Raw genomic sequence first — 13,046 nt, 5'->3', positions numbered from 1 at the left:
TTACTAAAATGCCCTTTTGAGAAAAAAAAATCAATTTAGAAAAGCCCCAAAACGACGTAATTTTTGAGAAAAAAAAATTTAAATTAATTAAAAAAAATGGTGGTTCAATGGAGATAGAAGTGCCGATGGCCTTGAGGCGAGAATTGTAGAGGGTCGGCGACCCTGAGTTGGGATTGCGAGGCTAGGCTGACATTGATTTAGATCTCCATAAACTTTGATTCCTAGCGATCTGTGTCGAAAACCAGACACACCCAATTGAGACAAAGGTTTTCAGACCAGTTTTATGAACCTTTGACTACAGCATTACACGATTCTAATCCCAGCAAAAAACACACGCAGGGAGAAAGAGAACAGTACAATTCCAAGTCTCACAAGAAAGAGAGAGGAACTTCAACTTTTTTTCTTTTTTTTCTTTTTCTTCGTACAATCAATGGCGTCTCAAACAAGAAAAAATCGAACCCATTAATCTTACACTTGAAGAAAACCACGCAAAGATCGACGGCCCGACGAAAAGAACCAGTTGCGACCCAAAAACCTACAACCTGTCAAAGCTATAGAATATATCTCTTCAGCAAAAATGGAGTCAACTAGCTCTATAGATTTTCCCTGCCCAAAAAACAAAATATTCACAGGAAATTGAAACCTGCGATTTTTCCCAAGAACGTGCTGGGAAAATCGATGTGAAAATCAAAATCCAAAGAAACAAATTTGAAAGTGCAAAAATCTCTCTCTCTCTCTCCTTCATCTTGTTCTGGAAAACTTGAGGAAGCTAGTTCGGGTTGCGAGGCGAGGTCGGTGCTCGCGGGGTGCCGGTTCGCCAGAGAGGCGAGGCAAGGCGAGAGCTCGTGGGGCACAGTTTTTTAATTAATTTTTAATTTTTTTTTCTCAAAACCACGTCGTTTTGTAGGCATTTTTTTAATTGATTTTTTTTTCTTTCAAAAGGGCATTTTAGTAACTTAACCTTCCAAAACGACGTCGTTTTGCATTTTCCATCTAATTTGACGGTGTTGAATAACGGAGTGGCCAAATTGCAATTGATTGGTAGTTTGGGGGGCTACTTTATGACTTTTGGAACATCAGAGGGCTAAATCGAAAACGGCTGGTAGTTTGGGGGACTTTTTTATATTTTTTCCTAAAAACTAAAACCATTTCAGTAAGCTCCTCTACATCCAAAAATCAAATAAAGTATGTCTTTTTATTTACTTTTATTTATTTTTTATTTTGAAAAAAATTGTGAGCAAAGGTATTAATAGACTAATAAACGATGATGTTTTTTTTTTATTTTTTTTATTTTTTATTTTTTATTTTTTAACCGAAGGACGATAAATCTTTAAGGTTTACGTTGTTTATTTACAAAGAAACGATGTCAACTACATAAAAAACTTCGTTTTATTAAAACAACGCTTTTTTAGTAGTACCTAGGTTTTTTTAGTAGTGCTAGGTTTCTTCAAAGTTTTAAAGAGGCTCCTCTCTCATCTCATTTTATTGTCAAAGTTGATAGTTTACCATCTATGGCACGTGTCTCATTTGAACTGTTAGCGTCCATGTTAGCACCCCAATCTCAATTCCACTCGCAAATGTCATGTCATGCATAGAAAGAGAACAACAAAAAACCAAAAGACAATGGAACCAATGGATCTGAACTTTTTCGTCACACAATATCTCATCACCTCAACTAATGTCCTTTCTGAGCCAATTCTTTCTATTCACAAACATCAAAATGGGACTAGTGATTTGTGCTATTCTTGGTTATCAGATGCCATGTGGTAGTGGATTATAGACCAAATCTTTCACGCTTGCATGCAGGGCCGGTTGGAGCCTTAGGTGGATGAGAAGTGCTAGGGATCAACGTCAAACAAATGAACTTAAAATTTTTTTTCAAATTGATGTAGTAGACCATGAGTGACAGACAAGGAAGAGAGAATTGCATTTTTTTTTTTAATTTAAAAACCGTTGCTACGTTAGTTTGTAAATTTTTTTGGGTTTAATTGTTTGGCTTTCTAGCACTTCTCTAGGCGGATTAGGCAGCCGCTTAAGGCCACCAATTTAATAAATATTAATGAAGATTTATTTTATAAACAAAATATTTAACGCCTTAATTACAGTCAATATTCTTTAATTATGGCCCCAAATTAAGGTAAATAAGTAATTACGAAAGGCATTAATATTGTTTGATTATCTTACAAACCTTTTTTTTTTTTTTTTAAGGGGAAAATGAATAATTTCATTAATCAGGAAAAACTAATTCGGCCAATACAATATCCCTAATGCAAGGGGGAGTCGTCGTTAACCATAACTAGTTTACATTGAGAGAGATAGCCAATTTAGCTACCCTGTGTGCTGCTTCATTAGCAGTTCTCCTAACATGACGGATTTCCTACGAGTGGCAGCCATGGAGCATTTCTTTCACTTCCTCCAACAAAGGCCCAAACTTGGTCCAGCTTTTTTCACCCCTTCTTACTGCTTGCACTATATAAGGCCGCGTAGTGCACTGTGTTGCAATTACCCCACCTGTATAGTCACGAATCACAACCCCGACGCCCATTAACTTTTCCTTTTAATCAATTGCCGCGTCCCAGTTGAGCTTCACAATCCCCATAGGTGGTGCTTTCCACTTTTCATTAGCTTGCTGGCAACTCTTCCTCCTACCACCATTAGCCCTTTGAGACACCTGTAAGTGAAAAGCCAGCTCATTGCCAGCTGCTTGAGCGACAATCTTCGGATGGGTAAACTCTCCCTCAAACACCAATATGTTTCGCCTTAGCCAAATTTGCCAGGCTGTGCAAGCTACCAGATCAAAATCTAGATCCTCCAATCTATTGAGTAGCTTTAAAAAGATATGACTAAAAGCGTCCTTGTCACTTGTGCTTTTCTGTATTTTTGTATTACCTTCCATCCAGACATCTTGTGTTGTAGAACAACTCCACAATGCATGACCCACCGTCTCCACTTCCACACGGCACATCGGGCACAGCGTGTCGCTTGTTATTTTCTTCTTGAATAAATTCTCTTTTGTGAGTAGAATATTATTGCATGTTTGCCATAAAAACAGAATAACCACCCTCGGCCCTTGAATCTGCCAAATCTTATTACATAAAGGTGTCAACTATCAACCATCGAGCATCCTTCTACCTCTCTAGTTTCTATCTCCTTAGCCAAGTGGTATTCGTTGCGCACCGAGAAAGTACCGCTCTTATTTCCTGCCCACACTGCTCGGTCTTGCTGCGTACAGGGACAGATGGCCATACCATATATTGAAACGCCCTAAGTTCTAAAGGTAGAGCGATTGAGAGCAATTGAAACATATTCTTAAAATAAAAATCCTCTTATTATAAGATCACCATAGAAACATAACCTCACTAGAGTACTATAATCTCTCATTATAAAATCACAAACACATAATGTGCTAGTATTCAATAATCTCATAAGCAATAAAATTTCATCGTCTATGCTTATCCAAAGCCGTCTAGTCTATAGAATGGACTCCCAAACACTTCTACTGCTACTGCTCTTGCTAGTCCATAAAACAATGATAGGATCTTTAACAACTAAGAGGCCCACCAGTACCCTTGTCCCCAGTACTACGATATATAGAGCAATCTGAAAAAGATGTATAGGGAGAAGGGGTGAGTTCAACAACTCAGTAAGTAGCCACAACACCAAGTTCCTATAAAACATGCTATGCATATTTTTATGTCAAAATCTCTGTCATGCACAATAACAATTTATGCAGAATTACATAATTAACAAAATACGCATGATAGTTGCAAAATGAGTAAGCACTTCCTTTTACTTTTCTTCAAAATAATTGTTTTACCCTTTGACCCGACACCACAAATTTACCGTGAGCGGCGCACGTTGGCTTGTTCCGAAGGACCCATATGCTCATCCTGTCATCACAGGGAAGAGCTATCAGGTTGGAAACTTCCCTAGATGAAGGCCACCTGGCCGATAGCACACACCTTCTCATAATCGTCCTTTAGTGTGCTTGCCATTCTACCCTATGCGGTACCGATCGTGACTATAATCGTGCCTTGGGTTAAACATTTATAAACATGAATGCACATGTAACATTTCATATGATCTGTAAGCTTAATCTATAACTGTATACTATGCCATGAACTTTGAGAGCTCTTTTCATTCATAATTGCAGTCATGCATAAATTATGAAATAGGGTAACTGTAACACGTAAAATTCTTAAACAATGGCATATGAATGAATAAAACTTGTCATTAAAATATGGAAGGAAGTGCAATTGCAAATCATGTAAGTGGATTCTTTATAAAATTTCCAACATTTTTCCAAAGATTTATAATAAAATTTGTTGGGGTTTTTGGTGTTGTGTCCCCTTACTTGGCATTGCATGCCCTTATTTTGAATCCGCCTCCAACTCACAATTCCTACAACGGAGGTAGAAAGTACCTTTACTCCATAATCAATATCAAGGATAGCCGCTTATGTCTTAAGATCGACCGAGTCCGAAAATTAGAATTCGCAATCCATACTAGTCCATGGAAATCATGTCAATGTTGAATCCTTTCACAAACCACATTCTAAAGTCTCAATAAGATATCTCAAAATATAATATGTCTTTAACTAAGGTCTAACGTCAAAATACCACAATGTTTCAAAAATTATGACTCACATATATCTAGATGAATTACTTATCCAACTTTACCAAACATAAACAACATAAATCCATCTTATCCTTATAATGAAGATTATAGCATCATGCAAATTTATAAACCCGATTTTTTTTTTTTTTTTTACAAGAAATTCTTAGTCTCATTCGAAACCTCAAATCCTTTCATTAATCATTAAACACTAACCACAAAAATCTCAGATGTACATAGTCTAGATATCAGAGTCCGTGTACCTCAATACTCAAGATAGTCAAATAATCATCCGATCACTCTTATGACCATTATTGATATAATTCTAATAATTTTAATCTTAACCAATCTTAGCATTGCTTTCAAAGTCCTCAGTATAACATCACTACTAATTTCTAATCCCTTAAATTTAAGAGATTATAGTACTCTGGTGACGTTATGTTTCTGTGGTGATCTTATAATAGGAGGATTTTTATTTTAAGAATATGTTACAATTGCTCTCAATCGCTCTACCTTTAGAACTTGGGGCGTTTCACATATCATTTCAACCTCCTCCTCCATAAATATTTCCCGAATAAGAGGGATATTCCACCATTGTGTGTCCTTTTCAATTAAATCACATACCTTAGCTTCATGATCCAACACATGAGCTGGAGTTTGGATAGCATGTGTCGTTGGAGATGGCAACCATTTATCACCCCAAATTTTAATGTTCCTCCCGTTTCCCACCCTCCACACCAACCCTTCTTTGAGCAAATATTTTGCCTTCCAAATATTTCGCCATACATACGAGGGTCTTTTACTCAAAGGAGTATCAAGAAACGAGCCATTGGGATAATACTTTTCTTTTAAGATCTTGTTTAGCAAGCACCACCTTTGTTTAGCAAGCAACGTTGTATTGAAGCACTCTAAATCACGGAAACCCAATCTCCCTACCATCTTTGCTTTTCCCATTTTTTCCCAGCTCATCCAAGCCACTTTTTTTTATCATTCTCCTTATTCCCCCACCAAAATTTGGCCATCATAAAATTAATCTCATTGCATAAGCCTTTTGGGAGTCGAAAAACACTCATAGTGTAGGTAAGTATAGCTTGTACTACTGCCTTCAACAAATCTCTTTCCCTGCATGAGAGAAATTTTTCTTTTCACCCTTGCATCTTATCCCAAATCCGTCCTTTAATCCTTGAGAGTGAGGAAACTTTGGATCTACCTATAAGTACTAGCAGCCCTAAGTATTTTTCATACCTTTGAGTGCAATTAATTCCTGCCATCGATAGAACTTGATTTCTCGTGTCAGCTCCAGTGTTACGACTAAAGAAAAGGGAGGGCTTGCCTTTGTTGAGCGTTTGGCCAGAGGCTTTCTCATAATCATCTAACACATTTTGAATACAATACCACTCGATAGTATCCGCTTTGCAAAACAGAAGACTATCGTCTGCAAAGAAAAGATGATTAATCCTCGTTCCTCCTCATGTCAATGGCAGCCCAGTAATACCCCCTACTCTTTCCATCTTATTAAGCCCTGTACTCAAACCTTCAGCACATAGAATAAAGAAGTATGGTGATAGCGGATCCCCTTGCCTCAATCCTCTTGAAGGAGTAATTTTTCCATATGGTTTGTCATTTATCAAAACTGAATAGGTCACCGTACGAACATAAGTCATCAATATTTGAACCCACCTGTTGGCAATCCCAAACATGCCCACTCAACTCTGCCGTACGCCTTAATCATGTCCAGTTTAAGTGCCATATACCCATCCTTTCCTTTCAGCCGTGTATCCATAGTGTGTAGAACCTCAAAAGCAATTAGGATATTATCTGTGATCAACCTTCCTGGAATAAAGGCTCTCTGATTGGGAGATAAAATCTCCCTAGCACCTTCTTCATACGATTTGCTAACACTTTTGGTATGAGCTTGTAAATAATATTACACAGCTAATAGGGTGAAATTCAGTAAAATGGGTGAAATTTTTTATTTTAAAAATCAAAGTTATGTAAGAGCCTGTTTGAGATTGCGTTTGAGGGGCCTAAAAGTGCTTTTAACACTCAAAAAGTCCATTTGAAGAAAAAAAGTACTCGTTTGGTAAAAAAATTAAAAGCACTTTTAAGGGTTCAAAAAGCCTTAAAATGGTCAAAACACACTTTTGGCAAAAGCTTAAAAATGAAGCTTTTGCCCAAAAGCTCTTTTTGACTTAAAAGTTCTATTTTTCAAACGTAATCCCAAACAGTCTCTAAGTTTCATTAATGTCAGCATTACAAATACCACCATTAAGAAAATCAAGCACATTTGCATATACCTCATTCTGGAATGTATCCCAAGCTTTTTGAGAAAAGCAAGTTGAAAACCATCAGGACCAGGGGGCTTCAATGGATGCATCTGAGAGAGAGCAAACTCCACATCTTCGGCCACAAATGGTCGCAAAAGCCACCCATTCATCTTTGGAGTAACCTGAGCCTCAAGACCCTCCAAACAAGCATCTACTCCAACTGTGCCTTTAGTTTGAAATAACTTTTGATAAAATACACGAAGGCTTTGCCAATTTCATCCGGTTTGGACCACTCTCGATCTTCATTTTCACAGACCCTCTTAATATGATTGATCCTTTTCCAGTGACTCGCACATGCATGGAAAAAAGGTGTATATCTGTCCCCATTCTGGTACCAGTGTTATTTTGCTCCCTGCTTCCATTTAATATCTTCATGTTCCAATAATTGGTCAATTTCTATTTGCAGCTGTTTTATGGCCTCCTGATTCCCATCCCCTTCTCTTTGTTGCAATTGGGCCAATTGCATTGTCCTCTTTTTTACCAATTCCTCTAAGTTCCCATATTTGCGTCTACTCCACCCTTGAAGCTGTGATTGACACTGCTCAAGGGTTCGTCTCACAGTCCTCATTGCCTTCCCTTGCATGCCCGATCCCTCCCAAGCATCTTGAATTATCTTTCCACAATTTGGATCTAGCCACCATCTATATTCAAACTTGAAGCCTTGTCTTCTGCCCCCACAGTCTTGCACCTTCATATCAAACATTACCAACAAAGGGTTGTGGTCTCATGCCCTTGTAGCAAGAACAACTACCTCCGCCTCTCTGTGATGCTCACACCAAGTGCTAGTGGCCAAAGCTCTGTCTAATCTCACCTATGTAATTATACCATCAGTTCGTTTGTTAGTCAAAGTGTACCGTGGCCCATTGTATCCAAGATCAGCCAGAAAGCAATCCTCCAAAGCAAGTCTAAAGGCAGCCATATTCTCCTCTCTTTGCCTCGTATCTCCTATTTTTTCCCCTTGATGTGTTATTTCGTTAAAATCTCCTACACACAACCAAGAAACCGGTGAAAAGGACTTAAGATGCTTCAGCAGATCCTAAGACTCTTTCCTCTTTGAGGTATCTAGGTTACCATAGAAGCCTGTAAATTTCGAAGGTGCGCCCTCCTTGGTTCTCTTCACAATGGCATTAATATGCCTTCGTGAATAATTCTAAATTTCCAATTCATTGTCGTCCTTCCATAAAAGTGCGAGTCCTCGACTCCTCCCCACTGGGTCTACTGCAAACATTCCTGCATACCCAAGCTTGACCCTAATCCATTCCATCCTACGTTTGTTGCTAATTGTTTCCATTAGAAACAAAAAGCTGGGTTTCTTCTCCTTAATCATTTGGCTAAGGTCTCAAACTGTCCGAGGGTTCCCATGCCCTCGGCAATTCCAACTTATGAGGCTCATTGGGCTTGGCGGGGTTGTTGAACAGCCTCCGCCAATCCATTAGTACACTTAACCTTTTGATTCGACACCTACTTACTCTTCTTCCTTTGGTCCCTACCCTCTCTGTCTATCCCCTCAATATTGATTTTCTTCTTATTTTTATTTCGTACCTGCTGCAACGAACAGTCCCCTTGCCATTCTCTTCCATGAGCTTGGTGTTTCCACTTCATCACTGTCCACCCCTTATCGCCTTGTACATTCCCCACTCCCTCTTCCATCACCATTGGAGTCACACCATCAAGATTTCCCTCTGTCACCAGAATTTCTATGGCTTCAATAGGTTCCTCATAGCTTTTTACCATTTTCTGTTCACCCTCCTTTTCCCCTCCACGAGACCCCATCCCCATGGTAGAAGCCTCAGAGTTCTCCTTTGTAATGTTCTCCTGCATGGACACATCCTTGGTCTCACGTGTCCTTTCCTTATTTAGTATAGTCCCTACCTTCAGAGCCACACCACCTCCCTTCTGCCCACCCCACTTATCCATACTCTTTTCATTCAATCGCCCTTCCAAGTCATTAGAGAAATTGTCCAGCTGGTGATCCGTGGTAACAGATGTTGCCTTATAAACTGCCACACTCCTCTCCTTATTATGGAAATAATCTCCAGACCCGTTACTCTCTTCATGCCCAGAACGACAACCACTCCTAGGGTTTCCACTATTTGCGGAATCTACCTTGTAGGTATTCACCTTCCTTCTTGATGCACCATCAGTGCTCCTATCCTCCTCCTGGAAATGTCCTCCTCCCGAGTTACCGCCTGTCCTCCTCTGCGGATCCTCCACCTTGAGCCATACACCCTATCCTTTGCGTCCCTCTTCCTCATATCATTGTTGGGATGTCTTCACAGAGCAACCTTTCTTCCCATGCAGGATTCTACCGCAATGAAAGCAAAAGAGTGGGAGTTTCTCATACTTAAAAGACACCCAATACTCCTTCCCCCCCATTGTTAACGCCTTGTTGCGCTCCAGAGGATTGTGTAAGGCGATACTCACCCTGAGTCGCAAGCATCTTCCCAACCACCTCCATCTCCAACCACATCAAAGTCTTCAAGGATTCCATGGGATCATCCAATCTTAGTGCACACCCCTTTATTCATGCATAATAAAGGCATATCGTGTACCTGGATCCAGAAAGGTGAATGAGAAAAGTTCATCTGTGCCGGAGGGACACTCCCGTCAAAATCGTTTAAGACCAAAATTTGGCGATCAAACGACCATGGCCTGCCCTCCATCACCCTCTTCTTATCATCAACGTCTACGAACTCAAACAACCACACATTGTCCTGCACTTCTTTGAACACTACCAGCCCCACCGTGCGCCATATACGTGATAAGACATTCCTGAATGCCTCCTTATTCACCTTCTTCTCATCTCCAATTCTGCCTACTAAACACCACTCTCCTTTTTCCCTGTCTGTCGCAACTTCACCTTCAAAGATCGTGATGCCTACTTTTTCCCCTCCTATGAGAGAGATCCTTCCACATAAAGTCTCCAGATCCTCCCCCATACTCATCCTCCAATCTCGTCACTTCACCCCGTCACCGGTAGAAAACTATTCCCTCAAACCCTAGTTTCCTCAGAGAGAACCCTAGAGAGAAGACTTTTAAGAGAGACGTGTTGATTCTCTTACAAACTTAAATCTCTAATATTCCATTCTTGAAGTAGGTGATAAAAAATGAGGAAATCAAATAATATATTAATATTAAAGTCATTCTTAAATAAAATTTTCACTTTGAACATTCTATAAATTATGATCTCAAGTCCCAATTGCCAACTGGATCGTCATTGCGTGAGACATGTTTCCCCCTCCCCCCCCCTCCCCCCCCCCTCTCTAACATGAGACATGTGTTAGTTTTGTCCACGCTCCATGTTAAAAAAATTTCAATTTATGATTGGAGTCCAACTTTAAAAAAATTAAATTTAAAAAATGGGAGGATGGAAGAAGGACTGAAGGAGGAAAAGAAGCATTTTCCATATATATTTTATTCAATTATAAACTCCTCTTTATAAGTTTTCATATTTTCTCTCTATTTTCCTATTCAAGTCTTATTCAAATTTGAATTCTTCTCTTCCTCCAATTTCATTATTTTCCAACATCTTACGATTCAAGTCCTTAAAATCATTCCATATATATACGATCAATGATTAAAAAAAAAAAAAAAAAAAAGGGTTAGTTACCAAAATCTCAATCTATCACTTACATTAACTTTTTTTATTTGATTTTAGGAATTGTTTATACTATCATAAATATTAAAGTGAATTAGAAATAGTTCCTTTGACAAATCAGGTTTTATTGTTCTATTTTTAAAATTTATTTTATTCCAGTCATAATATACTTTTTTTTTTATTATTATAAATTGCCTTTATTTAATTTGTAAATATTTTTAATTATGGATATGAAAAACTTAAAAAAAAAATAAAAATAAAAGAAGAAGAAAAGAAAAGTAGAAAAATTAATTGAATCTCAAAAATGATCTCTAATAAATTTTTTATTAGCAATAAACCAAATATAAATGATAATTTAGGTGAAAAGCTCATAAATGAACTAGAAATTCATCAAAAAGAGTTAGAAGATAATGAAATAATACAACAAAAATATAACATTGAAAATAATGATAATGATGTTCAAATATGTAATATAACAATTCTTGATGAAGAACTTAAGGAAACTTTAGAAGAAAATAAAAATACTAATAATGTATCTGACTCTATTGTTATAAACATTTACGACCAAAGTCAATGGAAAAATATTGATGCAAAATTAAGAGATTTATTAGTAAAAAAGGCCCAAAAGGGTCCAATAAGAGATTATTTTTAAATAAAAATAGAATATTATTTAATTAATACTTAAATTTAAAGAAAATGCATCACTTAATTATAAGAGGGCAGTTTGCTTCTATAGAGTGTCTATGAAGGCAGTTCGTTAAAACTTTATAAAGACTTTATTCTTAATTACTATATCAAATAAAACCCTAGGAGCAAAATATGATTTTTCTCTAATTAATTGTACTATATATATATATATATATATAAACCAACTCCTTTGTACCCACCAATAGAAATCTGCCACATAAAATTATTGCACAAAAGCAAATAAGCACCAAAACACTAGATTATATAGGTTTTTTTAATTTTGTTTTTTTTATTTTTATTTTTTAAGATTGTGCAGGGGGCCTAGGGTGGCCGCACGGCCACCCCCAGCCCATTTGGGGTGTAGCCACCTCAGATGGGCGGAGGTGGTCGCGTGGCCACCCCCATGGGCTGGGGTGGCCCGCGCCACCACCTCCGCCCATGGGGTGGCTCGCCGGCCACCCCAGATGAGCTGGCGGTGGCCATGCATGCGGGCCACGTACCCCAGCCCATGTGGGTGGCTCACCGGCCACCCAGATGGACCGAGGTGACCGCGCGGCCACCTTTGCCCACCGCCCATCTGGGATGGCTCGTTGCCACCCCATCCCTTTGCACAATCTTAAAAAAAAAAAAAAAAAAAAACAGAACAAAACAAAATTGAAAAAATCTATATAATCTAATGTTTTGGTACTTATTTGATTTGGTGCAATAATCTTATGTGACAGATTCCTATTGGTGGACACAAAGGAGCTGGGTTAAAAGGAGCTAGTTTAACCCAGCTCCTTATAGAAGTTATCTTCAAATACAGCACGTTAATTAGGAACCCTTTTCAATTGAGCTAACCAAATTCCATCCAGACAAAGAAAACATCAAAATAAGAAGACAAATTTCATGAGAAATAAAGGAATTAATCCTTCGATTAATAAATAATTTATAAATTCCTAATACGTAGAAAACTCATCAATAGGAGGTAAGTTCAGTTGCAGCAACCACAGCCATGGTAATCAAGATCCTCATCTGCCTATTCCTCTCATCCAATGGGTTGAAAGGATTAGGAGGAGTGTTGAACGTAGACGTACAACTGGCTTGCACTCTAGGCGTACCCCTCTCAACAAACAACACGCCATCATAATCTTTACTGTTGAAGAACAAAAATGCATTCTGGAAAGACCCCGCCAGCAATCTGTAGGCGTCTTCGCATTCTGTGAGAGCTTTCTTCAAAGCATCGTCGTTGGTCATGTTTCGGAGAAGATATCGGATGAAATCAAGCGTATTGGTCGCGTTGCTCGACGACTGTAGTATTGTTATGTGGGTCAAGTCAACGATGTCTGGCACTGGGGACAGCAAGTTGTCGTCGAAGGTTTGTTTACAGAAGCCGTAGTCTTCCACTGAACGACAGATTTTGTTGATCATGTCGTCTGTGGTGTTTTGTGCGTTGCTCATGGTGGGATTGATGGCCAAGAAGATGACTAACAAAGAAAATGGTAGGAAAAGGCGAATAGCAAAAGCCATTTTTCTTGTTCAAGTAGACACTGAAGTTGAAGAAGAGAGAGGTACTGTGAATCTATAGGTTTTTTTTTTTTTTTTTTGGGATTCTAAATATTACATTAAATGCGACCGGATCCCATACAAATAATACAAATCAAATAAAGGAAGATTTTCTTTCGAGAAGAAAGTACTCAAATTAATATAGCATATTGGAGGAAATATATAATTATTTCTAATTTTTGTTTGTGAATAATTGATAGGCTATCATATTTTGTTCTTTACATTTTCAGTGATTATATTTTCTAGAAATTTTTTTGTTTTTTTTGAGGAATACT

At 38.2% G+C, this 13,046-nt stretch overlaps 2 protein-coding genes across 2 annotated transcripts; both read right to left on the bottom strand.

The window, feature by feature from the left end:
- Nucleotides 1-2,557: 2,557 nt before the first annotated feature.
- Nucleotides 2,558-2,965, bottom strand: LOC132174293 (uncharacterized). Its single transcript, XM_059585972.2, has one exon. It carries the CDS (start codon nt 2,963-2,965, stop codon nt 2,558-2,560), a length of 408 nt encoding a protein of 135 aa, XP_059441955.2.
- Nucleotides 2,966-12,183: 9,218 nt separating this feature from the next.
- Nucleotides 12,184-12,735, bottom strand: LOC132174294 (cell wall / vacuolar inhibitor of fructosidase 2-like). Its single transcript, XM_059585973.1, has one exon. It carries the CDS (start codon nt 12,733-12,735, stop codon nt 12,184-12,186), a length of 552 nt encoding a protein of 183 aa, XP_059441956.1.
- Nucleotides 12,736-13,046: the final 311 nt, after the last annotated feature.

Source organism: Corylus avellana, chromosome 3 (genome assembly GCF_965113065.1).
Source record: "Corylus avellana chromosome 3, dhCorAvel1.hap1.2, whole genome shotgun sequence".
Classification (NCBI taxonomy): Eukaryota; Viridiplantae; Streptophyta; class Magnoliopsida; order Fagales; family Betulaceae; genus Corylus; species Corylus avellana.
The sequence above is the reverse complement of the archived record's forward strand: the minus strand, read 5'-3'. Positions and strand labels throughout refer to the sequence as shown.

What these genes read in the sequence shown, in the direction of transcription:
- LOC132174293 (XM_059585972.2), bottom strand. Translation starts at nt 2,965, where the DNA reads ATGTGCCGTGTGGAAGTGGAGACGGTGGGTCATGCATTGTGGAGTTGT.
- LOC132174294 (XM_059585973.1), bottom strand. Translation starts at nt 12,735, where the DNA reads ATGGCTTTTGCTATTCGCCTTTTCCTACCATTTTCTTTGTTAGTCATC.